This window comes from Lampetra planeri, unplaced genomic scaffold, assembly GCF_965212315.1.
Source record: "Lampetra planeri unplaced genomic scaffold, kcLamPlan1.2.h2 scaffold_436, whole genome shotgun sequence".
In the NCBI taxonomy this organism is placed as follows: Eukaryota; Metazoa; Chordata; class Hyperoartia; order Petromyzontiformes; family Petromyzontidae; genus Lampetra; species Lampetra planeri.
Genome location: NW_027615259.1, coordinates 24,767 through 43,439, shown reverse-complemented (window position 1 = coordinate 43,439; position 18,673 = coordinate 24,767). Strand labels below are relative to the sequence as shown.

Genomic DNA, 18,673 nt, shown 5'->3' with positions numbered 1-18,673 from the left:
GATAACTTGCCAAAAGAACAATACCGGACATAATATTTGCTGATAAATCTGTGTATGTGAAACTGAAGGTTTACATGAAATGGCTTCTCTACAGAGCAAATACGAGCACGTAGTACTAAGGCACTGCTTTAAAAGACGACAACAGTGAGGAGTCACTGTGGAGACGGTCAGAATGAATCTGGGCACGAAGCTGAGCTCCAGTGTCTCTACATGAACACACTGCATTTGTAAGATGCACCACAAATGAACAGTGACCACAGTTTTCATGTACGCCTATTTAACAGTGTGGAAAAAAAACATATTGTCCCCTACAGGGCGGACTTTTCCTTATCAGAGGTAAGAGCGACCTTATGAGATGTCCACAGTGCTTCCAGGGGGTCGGCTGTGGACGACGACAACACAGCTGCTTATATACAAACTTAATTTAGAAGAGACTGACTCCATGTCCCTTTGAGACCTGCCCTTTCTAACGGATACAAGTATATGTACATTTATAAACTTTAGTGTCTGTCAGTGCAAAGTTCTGAGTATTTTAGCATAATTATGCAGATGTAAATGACCACAGACATATATACTCTGAAAAAAAGTGGTGCAGGCGGGAGATGGTAAATATAGAACATATGAAGCATCAGTGAAATGTTTTCCGATTATTTTCTTTGTGCACGGCATCAAAACACTTAACTTTGGGAATATACTGCATTCAAAATCATTAAATCGGCCACGTTCTCCTTGCATTAATAAAACCTTTTTGCTATTTTTTGATTTGGGGGCATCTGTAAATATATTAAATCAAGAGGCTGTAAATGAAGATACATATCTCTTTAAATAAATAATACTGTTATATTTCTTATTTAAATATGTTAGGGGAAAGAATCAATAAATTAATCTAAAAATAATAGATGATGCTGACTGCTGAAATACCTTTCTTCATGCTCTAACTTTGGAAAGTACAAAATCAACACTAAAACTGCAGTTAGGGTCTCTTGAAACCAAAAGCTGCTGCGCACCCTGAAGGCCGCCTCAAAGAGAACATTTACTACTTTTTTGGGATCATTTCTTGAAAGAAGACGCAATTTGCATGTGCAATCACATGACTTCTTTTTGAAATACACCACCCTGTATCTAAGATAACATATTCCTATTGTCCACTTCCTGGACATTTGACATGATCACTTGCAAAAGGGAACAAAGGAAGGAAGGAAATCAGACAATGATTGTTGCATCAACACCTGCTAACATCAAAATGCACGTTTGCACCACAACAAACTCAAATGTCCTCATATTGAAACAAGTAAACACACGGCAGAGGTATTAACTGGGACATTAGCTTTTCTTCATTGTCACGGAGGTGATAAAAGAAAACAAGGATTTAAGGCATAAAGCTGACTTTGTCTCCAGCTTTAGTAGAATTAAAACTCAGTGGAATTTGATGACAAATGTATTTGTGGTCAGTGATCTGTTTACTTTTTAGTCCTGATGCACGAGCTGCAGAAATATTAATACTGAACAAGATCTGTATTAGAGACCATGAAACACTGACAGTAGCATCAACACATACACACACAGATCAGGTCCGTTAGGTGTTTGAGGGAGTTCACATGGTGGTTTATAGTGTACGTTACTGTGCAGTCAGCACCTTGGCAGTTCAATACTTGTACTACTCAAAGAGTACATCCGGCAGCAAGATGTGAACTTTTTAAAGGTAAGTGAGAACGTCTATTTACAAATCACAAAGGTCAAACAGCACACATCGTCACAGGTGTTCAGGCAGCTAGGAAGCAGCAGACAGTCACACGGATTCTTTATCACCGATGATAAAACCACACATTGGCCGTAAAACCATGTGACGTGCAAATATTTGACCTGTGTGCACAGAGGAGCAGCACGGGTGTGATGAGCTGTCTGCATTCACACCACACAGTGATCCTACGAATACACATTTCTCCTCTGTCCCGCTGTTTCTACAAGTTTATGACAAAGTCACGAGAGGACCGATGGAAGACGTGCGGTTTCCCTGATGTTGTAGTTTGCCTGATGTGACACGATGAGGATCGGAGGTACGGAGACAGTGGTTGTTGTTGTTGTTGTTGTTGTTTTTTATGAGAGCCTCTCACGTTGAAGGATGTTTACGAGGTCCATGCAGAACTCTCCATGAAGATCATCTAAGGCCACAATGTTCTTTGAAGAAAGTAAAAACGTAAACACTACAAAAGAGAGAAGAGAAGAAACCACTGAATGAAGCAGACGCCAGGACACGATCGATGTTAACACTGGACACTGGAGTGACAACGTTAACGTGGCTGACACGTTGCTAAGACTTTAGATAATTATATTTGTGTGATCAGAACGACTCAAAATGACAAAGAGGTTTTCAAATACTTTTTTAGTTTGGCCCTGGAGGGGGTCTAACGTTCTATCCTGCAACCAGCCACCAGGGGGCACTCAAGCTCTTCTAAGCTTCATTTGTGAAAACAGTATCTGTCGAAGGTCACAGTGTCGTCTTAAAAGACTTCAAATTGATCATACCTTGTCTCAGAAGGCACATCAACAGCTACTCCCAGTGCCCTGCTTTGGGGTAGATCCACTATTAATCTCCTGATCATCATCATCATCATCCTCCTCCTCCTCCTCCTCTTGCCAACCACCAAGATGGACTGGAGTGGGCATAGAAATTGTAGATCCAAGGCCACTATGAGCCTGGAAACCTGGTCAAGACATCATCTACTGAATACCCTTTGACAAACTCTACAGTCATCATTTTATAGAAAATCTGACTGAAAATCTTCACCCACCTCTCTTCAATAATATTAGAATTTACCTGTGTGTATGTCTCTCATTGCCACTGGGTTCTGCCACTGTCCTGAAGACCTCTGAGGGTGGGAGGTCTGCTGATGGAGCTGGACAAACAAGCAGTTATGAAGCAACGTTTTACAGAAAACCCTGTGGGCCCATCGAGTGGTGCATTGTCTTATTGGAAAACACAAACGAGTGTGTAAGTCCAACATTCGTGGTCAGAACATTACCTCGTGCATGTAAATGGCGTGGAGGCTCATCTCTGCTGAGGCAAACTCAGCGTGTAGCATGTTGCTCCGTCCCCGACAGTCGCTGTTTGACATACTGAGGAGAACAGAAAACAGGAGTGAACCAACCCGGGGCCAGATTCAAAAAACGCCTCAAGAAAAACATCTTCGCAGGTGTCACTTTTTCCTAACAAATTCTACACAAGTTTGGACAACTAGGGCGTAGTTTCTCCTTGTAGATTCCCCTCCATCTTATATTCACATTTCACGTTTTATTTTTTATTATTTTTATTATTATTTTTTTTTATTAACATGTTCTATTTGTTTTAGTTTTATTTTTTTATATTAACATGTTCGATTTGTATTAATTTTACTTTTTTATATTAACATGTTTTATTTGGTGGAAGGTGAAGAGCCTCTGGTTCATGTCTGTTAATAGAAACTAGCAGATTTAACAGTTACAGTTAGTTTCCCAACAAGTGTTTTGTAGATGGAAGCACAGATGGACTCGGGCCTATTTTAAGAAGTTCGTAACATAAAGAAATTTGACACTGTTCTTAGGAAAATATTCAGGAATTGCATTTATTGCACTAATTAATGGCATCATATGCCATGAATTAGTAAAGATTCTTGAAGAGTCAGTCGGCATCCACCGACGTCTGCTACGAACCTGTCAATGACGGTTCGATCGCTGCGGTACATGGTGCTGTCAGCATGGGCCGAGGAGGGCAGGAGGCTGTGTGAGCGGACGTGGCCGCCATGCGTGGGCTGGGAGGTGGACAGAGAGGCCAGGACGCTGGCAGCAGCAGAGGCGGCGGTGCTGGGAGGGATAAAGCGATGGTCCCGTCCTTGTAGTCCGGATGCAGTTAGGATGGGATGCGCCAGGACGCTGGCCAACAGGTTATCAGCCTGAAAACGAGAAACGTCAATGTGTGCGCTCGTGTGTCACAACTCTGTCACCTGGTGGCGCTGTTACACTACGTGGTTCCAGCACGGCTTGATCTAACCGTGTAGTGGGAATGCACCACTGGTGTGTGTGTGTGTGTGTGTGTGTGTGTGACCCACTGGGTCCTCCGGAATCTCACCCCAGTGCCAGACTCATTGGACTGCAGCGAGGTGCACAGAGGAGCTTCAGACAGCAGCAGCTGAGTGGAGGGACCACCCTGTGCGTCGTGATGCACCTTCTCCTTCAGATGGCTGATGAACACGGAGCTCTCCTGCGGCGGCTGCCAGTGGGGGTTCTTGATGGTGAAATGCATGAGGGACAGCTCTGTCTTGCCGTTCTCAGCCTGCTGGTATATGGACGCCTCCGTCTGACCTTCCGACATCCACTGTGAGATCACCAGAGGATGCAGTTCAATCCAAAGAACTAACACTTCACAGCAGCTCTGACTCACACAGGGTCAGACTGTTCTTCAGATATTTATATATATCATGTCTGAGCACTTCATCATCTGGTTGAGATGTGTAGCAGCTTGCATGCGGTAGCTACATGCTAATATTATGTGTACCTGTGTACCTGATTATGTGTTTTGGTTAAGTTGTAGCTACATGTCTGGTTTTATGTCGTGTTGTTTGTATGTGGGGACAACAGATGGAAAGTAGACTTGTGCTAAATGTTTTTGGTTCATTAACTCATTTGCACCGTCCCGTCCAAAGGCAGAAGTACACGAAAGACAAGCGAGGAAAACTTACTGTTGGGTTTCCATGGCGTCGGATATCCATCTGTGCAAAGGAACAGATGTCACCGACTCCAACCACCTCCACGGTGAAGTTCCGGAAGAAGTCAATGATCTCTAAGGATTTGTTTCTCAGGACGAAGATGAGAATGAAAGGTGTGACGATGGGACTGAGCAGCTCCTCCAGGATGAACACCTGATGTGAGCAGGCAAAACATGTATAATACACAGATTTTCAACACATGATGGAATGAGTAATAAAAGCCTGACCAGGTGTTTCACTAAACCAAAACTATTCCATCCCAAACTCATCTTTCTACTCTTAAAAGCGATCCGTGTTCCTCACCACTTTGTACTGGAACAGCTGCGCCACCTCGTCTCGGGTCTCGCTCTTGTTTGCGTTGCCCCTCCACTGGTCTGGCATGTAGTGAATGTGTGCCAGCATGCACTGCAGCAGCTGCTCTGGGCACCAGACCATATGTTCATCTGGGATGAAGGACCTGGTGTCGGACAGATTCAAATCGGGCCTTTTTAAACAGATTTCCTAACTAAAAGCTGTATCTGATAAAACTCCTGTCACATCCGTGAATATCGGCTGAGTGTGGGTGGAAAACTACCTGGTGATGGTAATAACCACCCCGAGCACAGTGATCGCCGTCAGGATGTGCTGCACTGTCAGGACGTCTTCATCGTAGACCGTCAGCGCGATGAGCACGGCCAGAACTGAGCCAGAGAAGAAGGCGATGTTTTTCGCAAGCACAGTCAACAGCGGCGACGTGAAGGAGTTCATGTATTTGGAGGTGGGTTTGTAGCCGCGGCCCAGGCGGCCGTGGAGCTCGTGGTCCAGCTCGTTGAAGTGGCGCAGGTACAGACGTCCGTACAGGGACCAGCGCCGCGCACCGAGGCTCCCGGGTTCCCTGCGGATGACCTCGGTGTAGCTGAAGAAAGCGTACAGCACCTGCCACACCAGGATGAAGGGGCACAGCAGCAAATTGGCCAAACCCATGAGCAGGATGACTCGACTGAGCTGCTGGGCGAGCTCTAGACGATTTCCAATGCGCTTGTACTTGGGGTGAAGGTTCCACTTATTCTGAAATAGAGAGCACGGACCCCAGAAGAGGATGAGCTCAAAGTTGTACTTGAGGCCCTGGGTGAGGAAAACCACATTGCCCAGCAGGGGGAGCTGCAGCTGCACCGGGAGCAGAGATTTGTTTATCATGGCCACCATATAGTTCTTGAAGCGCAGGATGCGGTGGTAGATGTCAAGTTCTGTCAGCTCTTTCTTGTGTATGCACATTTGCTGCTCACGCTGCAGGCTGATGAGCCGGTCCTGAACTTCCTGCCATGTGAAGTTGCATAGGTCGTCCTGGGACAAGGACGCAACGAACAGGGATTAAAGACACTGATAAACACCCATCACTTAAATATGTTCACGGTGATCAAATCGCATCCTGATGATCAGGAGACAAATGTCTGATGACCTGCTGCACCAGAATATTGGGACCATCGCTCACCATTCGTATCTTCAGTGCTTTGATGTAGAACTGCCTGATCTCCCAGTAGCTCAGAACATTGCAAAAAACCTTGACGAGTCGATAGAGCCAGAAGATGGCTGCCATGATGAGCAGAAATATAATCCAGCTGTTTTCCTGGATACTGAAACGACACAAACGGAGACGGTAAATAATACAAATAATACAAAAACAGGAGGCCGTTGTGCAGTTGCTACAAAAAATATCTAAATTCTAGACTGGAGAATAGAATGGAAGTACTTTCTTGATCCCATGAGGGAAATTCAGATTAGAGTAGTTAACGATTAAGTATTAGTAAGAAAGAGAAGGAAAAAAAGACTTTGGAGGATGGTACACATAAATTACCAGCAAATCTAAAAGAAACTTTAAAACTAAGTAAAAAGGGGTAAATATACAAATGTAGTGCAGTTTGTAAATTAAAACCAATTTGAACTCTTGACTTACAGACACGAGAGTACGTTGAAACCTGAGCTGAACCTGAGCTCCTGTTTACATGTCGTGGGTTAAATATCCTGCTTACTTCAGTCTATAATTAAAAGGGCTTCTGAGTATTCCTTCACAACACGCTGGTCAACAGCCGAGATGCTGCTCATTTTACTTTCAACAACAGTTCCACACATTGGGTTTATAAACGTACAACGGGAGAGGACATGAGGAGGACAGTGAGGTTTCACTACTGTGGGACATGGCGAACCCAAATCTGAATGACTCCTCTGTGTTCTTCACAACCATGAACAAATTGATGAAAAGCCTGTGAGACTAGCTAGAGAAAAATAAGCCAAAAGTCGGTTCCTTTGGAGGAAAATATGACAGCTTTGGTTGGCTGGGGCGGTGACTGTTCCTCACTGGCCGCGAGTGAAGTGTCATGTGGTTGTCAGCTCGCTGACCCAGCTGAGGTGACAGCAGTGCGGTTGGCTAGTTCAACCTCAAAGACGCTATCAGTTACATCAGTCTGCTCCCTCCGACCAGCCAGGACACAGCGCCAGCTTGAACGATGGTATGTTCACGTAAACGTCAGCTGCAGGAATGTAAGCTTGCTACATGACAATCAAGTTGAAGTAAGAACAACAGTTCCACGTGAACTTGAATGATTTCTGCCTGTTAATCTGCAATTAGGACCTTTCCAAGTATCATTAGTCTAATATGTGGATCATACTCTCACATTTATTGTTATTATTGTTATCTTTTTGCGATTATTATTAATTATATTAAAATAAACATTAAATAATAATACATTTTATTTGCATAGCATTTTTCTTAAAACTCAAAGACATTTTACACCACATGTACAACTTAAAAAAATACATAGCATAGACTATAAAAGAAAACATATGAAAAACATTGCAGCATACACATGGGCACGACACACACACACACACCATTTAAACATTAAAAGATTAATATATAACATTAAAGATAAAACATTTTAATATGTTGAAGATGCTTCTGTTGGGAAAAGGTCACTAGTCTTGAAATGAGATGTTTAACAAAGGATGAGTGAGTTGAGCTGAGTCACGGCTCCAGATTTCTGTCCTGTGAGTTCCTTCCTGTTGACAACTGAAGGTCAATTACGTTCATCAAACAATGAGAACTACACTGTCCAGAGGTTTGCATTCAAAAAGGCCCAAACCACCAAAGTTTTATAAAATGTGTCTGGAAATGTCCGGTTCATGGTTTAACTGCAGGCATTTACAAACCAACTCCTCACATGTTCTACTTGTACGACATCAGACCAAGAGTCTCTTTAAAAGCCTCTGTGCCACCTGACAATCTTATCATTTCTGATGAGGTTTGTGTTCCAGCTTTGTCCCCTTGAGTTGTCCACCAGCCGCCAAAGTCTAAAATGTCTGTTTCCTGTGATCAGTTTGATCCCAAAGCAACACTGGGATTCACTGTGACCTGTCTGAACAAGGCTGGTGTGAACCCACGTCACAGTATTAGACATTATGTTTATGACTGTAAGGTCAACTGGCAAATTAAATCCCTCCAAAGAACGTCTCCAAAAGAATGATAATAATATCTCAGACCACGTGATGTGTTTGAGAACACAGGATCTAATCAAACCAGATGACTCTATGTTCCTTTTCTAATTACTCGCTATGACATTTGGCTACCGCAGGAAACAAAAAACATTCACACAAACCTACTTTCTCCAAACGACTACAATATATTAAACACAGTTACCTCTCAGTACACTGTTGGTTTGGCAGGATGGCGTCTGTGATGGTGACCTTGCTCCTATCCAAGGGATTCTGGCCCGGGACTGTGTGATTGACTGCTCGATTGGCAAACAGGACATCATACTCCACACAGTTGACGAGGAAGGTTGTGAACGTGACAACAAACATTAATTGGCTGTTAGGGAGAAATAAAACAAGACAATAAACAAAAACACAACAAAACAATGTTACGTACTGAGGTGAGTGGCATAACTATAATGACTGAATCTGAAGTTGCAGTATATTTAATTGAATTGACGTGTCTACGTTAAAAACAAATAATAAACCTGCCTATACATTGCTGTCAAAGACTGATTACTGTGTTGGACTACAGAAAGATGGGCTAGTTGTCTCTAGCTAATGCTGTAAGGGATCCATATTAATGCACCAGACAAGACTAGAATCTAATAAATAGAGATGGCCTACTAGCACCAAACAATATGCTCAGACAGGATGAACACCACTACTACTACTACTACTACTACTAATAGTAATAACAATTATTATTATTGTGTTAATAATAATGATAAATATTATTATACATACAATAATAATCATAGCAATTATTGTTGTTGTTATTATTATCATCATCATTATTATTAATATTATTGTTCTATTCAGTGACAGATTGGGCCTGGTTAGATGATTCATAGTAAATGGAAAGCAAAAGAAATGCTACAATATATAAACCATCTTCAGTTTTGGTAAATTATTTCGATGAGATTCTAGAAGAAAATAATCTGGCTGAGCTCGTTCATGCTGAAAGCCTGAGGTACAATAACTCTCATAACAACATGGAAAATAAGCCACACGTCGAAAAGCATTCCTGAAAGTCGAACTGGTAGCAAAATGTTTTAATTAAAACGTGCTGGACGTCTAGACAGTATTTAGTTGTATTCAGTTTAATTGTAATACTTACATAAGTTCAAAGAACTCTGACAACATCATACAAGCAAATCCATTCTTTTGATGGAAATGATAGATGTGGAAGCTGGTTAAGGGAAAAAAAAACATGACATACACTGGGCACGTTTGGTGTGTTTGAACCCACGCGTACATGTTGAGCACCACACCAGACACCACAAACACAACGATCATCAGATACACGGCTGACTGGAAAATCCACTGATGTCTGACACAATACCTCCTGTCATGTAAGCACAGGAATTTCGACAGTACAACTGGTACTACTATGTGCGAGTATGTCATACTGCCAGCCAGACGATTTTTACCAAAGGATATTCTTGTGAAGAAGTTATCCAAGTTCTTGATGTGGTGCCATGAGTCTGTAACACAAAGTATGAGATGGCAAGAAACATGGAGACAGAATTGCATCATCATGTTGGATTACAAATCGTGGACAGTGGACAGGAACCAGACTGCCAGAAACAACTGTGTCGTTGAAGGAAAGACACTTTGTCATGACATGTTTACCTTTCAGGCCTTCGGGCACATGCACCAGCAAATCCTCCTCCCCTGGTGGCGAGTCCTCCTCAAAGTCCTCGATCCTCTGGTACTCCTGGTAAGCCTCGAAGTTGGCCATTGTGCTTCACATTCTCGGGCTCGCTACGTTACCAACTGACAAGCTAATTGAAGTGAACACTGTATAAAAGACTTGGAGCCTCCTCTACATCATGTTAGCTCGCAGCCCAGCAGCTCAGACAGGGAGCTACAGCTAGCATTAGCTTGCTGACTAACGGACAGCGCTTGTGTAACCACGAACCACTGTGGTGGACTGAAATGTAACCTTACAGTTTAAAAACACTCGGCAGATGCTCACTATAAGTAATGTAATCACATAAAAGATAACGGCGACCTAAGCCAGCTGTCTGGGGACGATTCAGCCAGTCGTGTAGTCAGGGTGAAACGGTTTGTTTTGTTCCCGACCTGACGCTGGTCTCCTCGAGTACGGATCTAACTCCTTAGCGGCTGTGCAACGAGTCCGATCTCCGGTGTCCGTTCAACACATGTATTCATTCCGATACGGTGGTCTTGAATCAGTCCCGAGGCTGGATATGCCGATTCCAAAAAACACACTATCCAGTGAGCGTGCACTGTTTTTGTCTTTCACAAATAAATGTCAACACAACGTCATTCGGCGTCAAAGCACTTTTCTCTTGCGCCACTTCCGGTGCCCAGTTGTAGTTTTGTTGACTTTTTCAGGAGAAATTCATAATTTGTCGTGATTTTTTTCTGAATGACACACAAATCACATGTACTTTATAGGTTTATAGCGTATTGTTAAAATAATACATATATGGTGCACAGCACCACCAAAAAGCATCTATTCAAAATAAGGTCATAATCCTATCCGGCGCAGAAATGCATGCTGGGAAATTACGTTATGGCGGCTCACTGGTTGCCTTGGGATTATGTCAGTTTAACGACGATTTGAAGCAAATTACTTTTAATGTAAAACAACACAGACATGTATCAATTACATTTGTGTAGGTCGAGCATTACTGCACCAGTGCGGTCGCTGTCATTACATCTCCGATGCAATAAAACAGCAGATTTGTGGAAACATTCACGGTACGTTAATGTGACCCGTTGTCGCTGGATAAGCTAATGACTGAGTTGTCATGGCTAACTGCTATTCGCCCTTTAAACCAACCACTGCTAAATTCTCCGTCCTTTTATTCCTGGATTTCTCTATGTTTTGTTCCTGGGGTGTGCTATATTATTTGTATTATTTTACCCTATCACGTTTGATTAATTTAAAATCAAGTCAACATAAAAACTGACACATATTAAACACTTCCACCAACTGTATTTTTTAAATTCTGTTTTGCAATAGATAAGTTTGCTTTCTATCACAAATCGCACATATTTAATTCCCCCAGCTTGTCATATTTGAAGATTTTTATATTATGTGGCAAATTGATATTTGGATGGAACAAGGAAGTTGATAACAAAGAGTTGGAACCAACACTAACGTGATGTAAAGATCTTATCTATTATACTGTTCACTCAAACATGAACTATATTAAGTTGTAGAGAAAATGTAACAATGGAATATATTTTTCCGAGAGAATATTCTGTTGCTCGGACCACAAATAACATACCTGTTTAGTATCTATTATTGCAATAACATAGATCTGTTATATCCAGGTTGAACACCTCTCTAGGATCTCAAACGTATGGCTCCTCAAAACAACACAGCAATGCTCTGGGTCGCATTTGGAGACTCACTCAGAGATCCATCCGCCAGTCCACCGCACGGACGTCGAAACCCACACAAGCATCCCTGAAGCTTCTTCTAGCACCAGCAGTCCTCACTGTGTCTGGTCGACTGCTCTGCCATGTCGCCTACTGCGAGGCAGATTTCAATAACAACACCCCCGTAGAGACTGGGGGGAAAAAAGCGGTGCCTGAGTTTAAATGGCACATACTGTGGGAGTTTGTGAAGCCTCAGCTGTTTGCTCTCCTTTCTGCAGTTGTGGTAAGTCTTAATCAGTTCATTTCAAATGGATGGAAAGTGTTTGCGTTACAATACCACATGCATATTAAATGTACTGCGAAGGCAATAATTCTTAAGCACTAAATAGATTGTTTTCTCTGCAGCTTGCTTTTGCTGCAGCTCTTCTGAATATTCAAATCCCCTTGATGCTCGGGGATCTGGTTAACGTTGTCGCGCGCTACCTGAGGCATCACACGGGGAATTATGTCAGTGAGATCAGGGGTCCTGCCCTGAAACTGCTTGGACTGTATGGCATCCAGGTAAGTCAAACATGTTCCATGCAAATGCCCATTTTATTATGCACCATACGCTCTATTTGAGTGGAGAGTAATCACCGTCTATGTGCAGGGCCTCCTCACCAGTGGCTACATCATCCTGCTGTCACGGGTGGGAGAGAGAGTGGCTGCGGACATGAGGAAGACTCTTTTTGCGTCCTTACTGAGGTACATATTGCCAACTGCTTGATAAGATAAAAACAATCTTGATGAATGATACAAGGCACATCTGCTGTCCAACAAGGACTCTTGCTTTTAATGTAATTTATTCTCTCAGGCAAGATGTGGCTTTCTATGATGCCAATAAAACTGGGCAGTTGGTGAATCGTTTGACTGCTGACATTCAAGAGTTCAAGTCCTCCTTTAAGTTGGTTATCTCTCAGGTATAACTCCATATATGTTTGTTGAGGGAAATCAATAATGGAGCACTAGCTGGCTTCATTTGAATTCATTTTTTTGTTCTTTGCTCATGTTTGCAGGGTCTGCGGAGCGTCACACAGACAGTCGGCTGCTTTGTGTCTCTGTACATCATCTCTCCGAAGCTCACAGGTTTGACAGTCATCGTTCTTCCCTGTCTTGTGGGAGCCGGAGCTCTCATTGGCTCATTTCTTCGCAAACTGTCCCGTCTGGCTCAAGAACAGGTGAGACAAGATGTGGTATTATTTTTTATCTTTCAGTATTGTGTGGGGCTGCATGATCCCAACATCACTTTAAACAAATGAACAAACACTACCATTCTTCCAAAAGCTGACAAGTTGTACATCATCTTCACTTCTACTGTTGTAGTTTGGACTTTTGGATTTGTGTCCATTTCTTGACCATATCTGATTTTGGTAGTTTCAAATGTCAACAGTTTGCACGTATTCTAAGTAAGTTAAATCACGTAAAAGTGCATCTGTCATGTTTTTTTAATTACACAGCAACATACATTTACATTAAACTTGCTTATTAAGTTGACTTTGTGTGTAATATAAGGTGGCAAAAGCAACCGGTGTAGCAGATGAGGCTCTTGGAAATGTGCGGACAGTGAAAGCTTTTGCAATGGAGGAACGGGAGCTGCAGTAAGTGGGATTAGAGCAGAATGTATATCAGATGTGTCAGATAATATAATAACAACAATTCCTTTCCTCCAGGTTATACTCCTATGAAGTTGACAGGTCATGTGAAATGAATGAAAATCTCGGGGCTGGAATAGCAGTCTTCCAGGGACTTTCAAACATCGCCCTCAACTGTGAGTGTACATCGCTGTTGTAGCTGAAAAATGATCCGTTGATGATGTTCAGCACAGTCATGTTCTCTGTTTGATCGATACAGGCATCGTTTTAGGAACTATATTTGCAGGAGGGACATTGATTTCTAGTAATGAAATGTCCCCTGGTGAACTCATGTCTTTCCTGGTTGCCTCCCAGACGGTTCAGAGGTAACAGACAGAACCAACTTGAGTTAATATTTAAGGTACATCCTCCTTCAGTGCTGCTTGTATTTAATGCATCTCTTTTATGCTCAGGTCTCTAGCCAGCATCTCTATTCTCTTTGGACAGGTGAGGGAAAAGAAACTGAACGCATGTGTTGTACATACCAAGGTGGACATTTGGTTCACTAGCACTGTGTCCAAATGATTGTCTGCAGATGGTGAGAGGAGTAAGCTCTGGGGCGCGTGTCTTTGAATACCTGGCTCTGAAGCCAACTATTCCACTCGCTGGAGGTGGACGCATCCCCTACCATTCTCTGACAGGAAGGGTGGATTTCATGAACATTTCCTTCAGGTTGGAACATGAAGTAGAACCGGGTCAAATATAATTCTGGACAGGAGTATCACAGGTGTTGAATCTGATTGTGTGTATTTGTAGCTATCCAACAAGACCGGGCCATCGGGTCTTGGAGAGGTTTGACTTAGTACTGCCACCTTGCAAAACTGTTGCCATTGTTGGAGAGTCAGGAGGAGGTACGTTCTTCAGGAATGATGCCGATATAATCATGTACACATGACGCAAGAGTGGTTTTACAATGTATTTTTTTCACTACCTCCAGGAAAGTCCACAGTAGCATCCTTACTGGAGCGTTTCTATGACCCAACCAGCGGTGTGATCATGCTGGATGGACTCGACATTCGTACGCTTGACCTTTCCTGGCTCAGAGGACAAGTTATTGGATTTATCAACCAAGTAAACGGTTTCATTATGAATGGGTTTCACTTTTTCCAGTATGATGGAATCTGAATAATTCATCATCTTTTTCTTCTCTTCTTTATAGGAGCCAGTTTTGTTTGGATCATCCATCATGGAGAACATCCGCTTTGGCAAACCTGAAGCTTCTGATACTGAGGTCATGAATGCAGCCAAGCAAGCCAATGCACACCGCTTCATCACCAGTTTCCCAGATGGTTATAACACTGTGGTTGGTATGTATATGCTCCATTTAAGGCTATTACACCTCACGTGCAGTTTAAATACTAAATTCTGTGTATTAAAAACAGGTGAGCGTGGTGTGACATTATCAGGCGGACAAAAACAGCGAATTGCCATTGCCCGCGCCTTGATCAAGAACCCCAGCATCTTGGTCCTGGATGAAGCCACCAGCGCCCTGGATGCAGAATCGGAGCGTGTGGTTCAGGAAGCTCTGGACAGAGCCACAAAGGGTCGTACAGTTCTCATCATTGCCCACCGGTTAAGCACCATCCAAGGGGCTGACCTCATATGTGTCATGAGCAATGGCCGCATTGTGGAGGTGAGAAGGCCGTGGTGTATAGTATGTCGTCTTGGCAAACAAACATATAAGAATAATAATCCACTCTATCCACTGCTATATGCTGTCGTCCAGTAATTGCTGATAATTGACACACTGGCATCAGCCCTCCACCAACTATCTTTAATTTAGTATGTAATTGAAAGGCACTAAAGAGAAGTGACTAAGAACTGACTCTCAAATTCAGTTTGCACTTGATTAGCTGTAATGTAAGTTTGCATTAAATCTAACCGCTTCCTGTTTTCTTCTCAGGCTGGGACTCACTTGGAATTGCTGAGCAAAGGAGGACTTTATTCAGATCTGATCCGCAGGCAAAGAGCCGATGCGCAGAAATGAACACTGCTCAAGGTGTTTCGTTTTTTTTTTAGAGCTATAGTGAGTGTGTTTAAATTTACACACGCACACCGTATAAATAATTTGCTTCAAAAGTATGAAGTGGACCAACCTGCTCATGAACAAATTACACTACTGTCTTGAAGTAAGAATTTCATATAATGACTTGTCCTGTATAGTAATATAAATTCATGATGTAACAGAAATAAATAACAATGTTTGCTTAATGTGAGTACATGTTGTTTTTGCTGTTTCGTTGATCATACTACAAAGTGGGTGCATGGACATGCCTGATAAGTTAATGTGGTGATTCTTTTGATCATGTTCATTTATTTTGGGGTTAGGTGAAATACAGCGCTGAATATCAGCCATGACTATTGTTTTTAAATGTAACATATGGTTTTATTTGGAAAATGTACCAAGGCAGGACATACAGACACCTGATCAACTGATATCTTGTCTTGTTTGAATTTAGAACAGTATTACATCTGTCTTCATCTGCAGTTATTTTGCTCCCTGTGATATTAAGGATACTGTGGCATCATTCCTTCAATATTGTTGCAGTTCATCTTTTCGCCTCTAGAGGACCAACAAGCTTGTCTGCAGACCGACGTGTAGCACCAAGTGCAGCTAGCTTTCAGCTAACGCTAGCCATCATCCTACTTACCCCAATCTGGGGCTTGCTTTCACAGCTCATTGTTTTGCTAGCTCGGTTTAAGCTGGCTACACCGGTCAGCTATGCAGAAATACGAAAAGCTTGAAAAGATCGGAGAGGGTACGTTTTATACACATCGGTAAAGTTGAAATTAGCTGACCAGTGTTGCGGACGTAGCATTGATTTATTAGGGGGCTAGCTAACACTAGCTGGATTGTAACCCTGCGTTTACCGATTCTCCTTTTTAACCCTGTAAAGTTCAGTGTGATGAGTTTTGCTAAATTTTGTTTTGTGAAAAGGTTTTACCGCCGTATTCTTACACGTACGTTTTATCACGTTTAGCATGTAGACAACGTTAGCTAAGACTGTACTAGTAACGTCAGCCGATGTATGACCTAATATTTACTATCGCTGTACGCATTTGTTCGGTAGGTACATATGGCACCGTCTTTAAAGCTAAAAACAGAGAGACCCACGAAATTGTGGCACTGAAGAGGGTTCGGTTGGACGATGACGATGAGGTATATGTCTGTATGAATATTCGTGTGTCAGCGTTTGCTAGCAAGCAGCTAGCAGCTCGGTGCTAATCACTTTCCTTTCAGGGAGTGCCGAGCTCTGCTCTGAGAGAAATCTGTCTTCTGAAGGAACTGAAGCATAAAAACATTGTCAGGTCAGTCTTTTGACCAACATAAAGTTTCGTTTTGCTGTCTATAATAAGTTGCATTTATCTCCATAACATGCTCGGTCTTCCACAGACTACACGATGTTTTGCACAGTGACAAGAAATTAACTTTGGTCTTTGAATATTGTGATCAGGTGAGGAAAAACTGTCCAGCTTTTAAAGTTTTCTGAACATACATCTGCTCACCCTAATATGTGCATTGTCTTTTTTTTGTTTGTTTTTTACACTAGGATTTGAAGAAGTATTTTGACAGTTGCAATGGTGATTTAGATCCAGAAACGGTGAAGGTGAGAGAATAAATGTTATTGCAACCACAGTCAACCCAACTACAACCTAAAAGCAGATCTAGTTATTATGGCAATAAACGATTCTAAACCTTCAGAATTAACCTCTTGAATCATTTGTGTGTTTGTTCTTCCCGTTGCTTTGCAGTCGTTCATGTACCAGCTGTTGAAAGGCCTTGCGTTCTGTCACAGTCGTAATGTTCTCCACCGAGATCTGAAACCGCAGAATCTCCTCATCAACAGAGTGAGTGTTTAGGTGCACCTGGACCAAAAAAAAAAGCTGTTTCTTAATTCCACAAAATTACCTCACATGTGCAAGTGGCAACAGTTTGTAGCTGACCGTATAGCTCAGTGTAAATACACATGGAACGTGTAGGTAAGCTGGTATGTTTTGTTAGTTGTTGAATCTTACAAATCACGTTCTTGTGTACAGAATGGGGAACTGAAGCTGGCTGACTTTGGTTTGGCTCGAGCCTTTGGCATTCCTGTGAGATGTTACTCAGCAGAGGTAGGTGGACGTGGACTATTGACACAGATGGCGTTATTAACCTACTACAAGCTTAAACGTCATCACATGTGCCAACTGAGTAAAGAGGACAAATAATCATCAGTTTGTGCAGAATTAAACAGTCGTTTCAGTTTTCAGCTTCAGATAAAAACATGTATGAACGGCCCACTCTGAAAATCTGTATCACTGGACTTTAAAACTTTTCACGTGGACACACAAACAGCTGCTTTCACCGGCCCACACACTCCTTCAGAGGTTGTATTTTCATTTCGTTTACTTAACATTATTAGTGATTATTCCCAAACACTCATTTGTAAGTCAAAGGGAAAGAAATGACTCCTGACAGCACTTTGCTTAAATGTCAAGGAGCTGGAGTGGAAACCAGCCGGTTAATAAGTTGTGAGTTACTTCTCTTAAGTATTATTGACGATGCTGCTACCATTCGTTTGTGTTTGACTACGCTGACGAGACGCCGTAACGCCATTACTCTTCAACACTCTTCTCTGCGGACTCCGTAGGTGGTGACGTTGTGGTACCGGCCCCCAGATGTGCTGTTTGGTGCTAAACTCTATTCTACCTCAATTGACATGTGGTCTGCTGGATGCATATTCGCAGGTATTTTACGAACTGGAAACATGAAAGTATGTAAGAATGTGTTGAAGAGTGTTGTTTTATTGTGATTTGATGCAGAGCTCGCTAACGCTGGAAGGCCTTTATTCCCTGGAAACGACGTGGACGACCAGTTAAGAATCTTCCGATATCTTTTTTTTTTTAGTGAATGAGCAGGGAGGAGGCATTCATTTGCTGTGTGATCAATGATTTCCAGTGTTACGCTCCTCTAAGGTCATTTTCTTTAACCTCATGGCACATTGTTGGGTACACCGACGGAGGAACAGTGGCAGACAATGACCAAACTCCCAGATTACAAGGTAAATCATTGATGCCTTCCTTGGTGAATTTTGCAACTGGACTGTAAATCAGTGTCCTCTGTATGTACCTGCAGCCATATCCCTTGTATCCAGCCACCACCTCCCTGGTGAATGTGGTCCCCAAACTTAGTAGCACAGGACGGGATCTACTCCAGGTACTCTGAACTTCTTCCACCATGGTTGTACACGTTAAAGGTTTAGAAGCCGCTGACAGTGTATTTGTACAACAAAAGGCACTAAAAGTCTTTCTTTTGATCTCACCCAGAACCTTTTGAAATGTAATCCTGTCCAGAGGATCTCTGCAGAGGAAGCCTTGCAGCACCCTTACTTTGCTGACTTCTGCCCTCCCTAA

At 42.5% G+C, this 18,673-nt stretch overlaps 3 protein-coding genes across 4 annotated transcripts; 2 read left to right on the top strand and 1 right to left on the bottom strand.

Moving 5' to 3' along the window:
- Nucleotides 1-2,544: 2,544 nt before the first annotated feature.
- LOC144741144 (autophagy-related protein 9A-like) lies at nucleotides 2,545-9,993 on the bottom strand. Its single transcript, XM_078623771.1, has 13 exons — nucleotides 9,885-9,993; nucleotides 9,693-9,736; nucleotides 9,370-9,434; nucleotides 8,416-8,586; nucleotides 6,214-6,355; nucleotides 5,317-6,065; nucleotides 5,046-5,199; nucleotides 4,716-4,895; nucleotides 4,106-4,351; nucleotides 3,691-3,929; nucleotides 3,024-3,117; nucleotides 2,819-2,897; nucleotides 2,545-2,705 (listed from the first exon to the last, which is right to left on the bottom strand). Exons 1-13 carry the CDS (start codon nucleotides 9,991-9,993, stop codon nucleotides 2,545-2,547), a joined length of 2,433 nt encoding a protein of 810 aa, XP_078479897.1.
- An 801-nt stretch (nucleotides 9,994-10,794) lies between these two features.
- ABCB8 (ATP binding cassette subfamily B member 8) lies at nucleotides 10,795-15,266 on the top strand. The gene is made up of 16 exons (XM_078623770.1): nucleotides 10,795-10,808; nucleotides 11,613-11,892; nucleotides 12,015-12,170; nucleotides 12,259-12,353; nucleotides 12,463-12,568; nucleotides 12,665-12,826; nucleotides 13,161-13,246; nucleotides 13,319-13,416; nucleotides 13,500-13,605; nucleotides 13,693-13,726; nucleotides 13,815-13,951; nucleotides 14,036-14,130; nucleotides 14,217-14,350; nucleotides 14,439-14,586; nucleotides 14,662-14,912; nucleotides 15,183-15,266. Exons 1-16 carry the CDS (start codon nucleotides 10,795-10,797, stop codon nucleotides 15,264-15,266), a joined length of 1,986 nt encoding a protein of 661 aa, XP_078479896.1.
- A 735-nt stretch (nucleotides 15,267-16,001) lies between these two features.
- Nucleotides 16,002-18,673, top strand: CDK5 (cyclin dependent kinase 5). Of its 2 annotated transcripts, XM_078623767.1 has the most exons (12): nucleotides 16,002-16,038; nucleotides 16,351-16,439; nucleotides 16,521-16,588; nucleotides 16,674-16,734; nucleotides 16,831-16,887; nucleotides 17,033-17,128; nucleotides 17,318-17,392; nucleotides 17,911-18,007; nucleotides 18,083-18,149; nucleotides 18,261-18,321; nucleotides 18,396-18,476; nucleotides 18,587-18,673. In XM_078623767.1, the coding sequence occupies exons 1-12, from the start codon at nucleotides 16,002-16,004 to the stop codon at nucleotides 18,671-18,673; spliced, it is 876 nt and encodes a 291-aa protein (XP_078479893.1). The 2 variants fall into 2 exon arrangements, with proteins under 2 accessions (XP_078479893.1, XP_078479894.1); XM_078623768.1 differs by lacking the exon at nucleotides 17,033-17,128.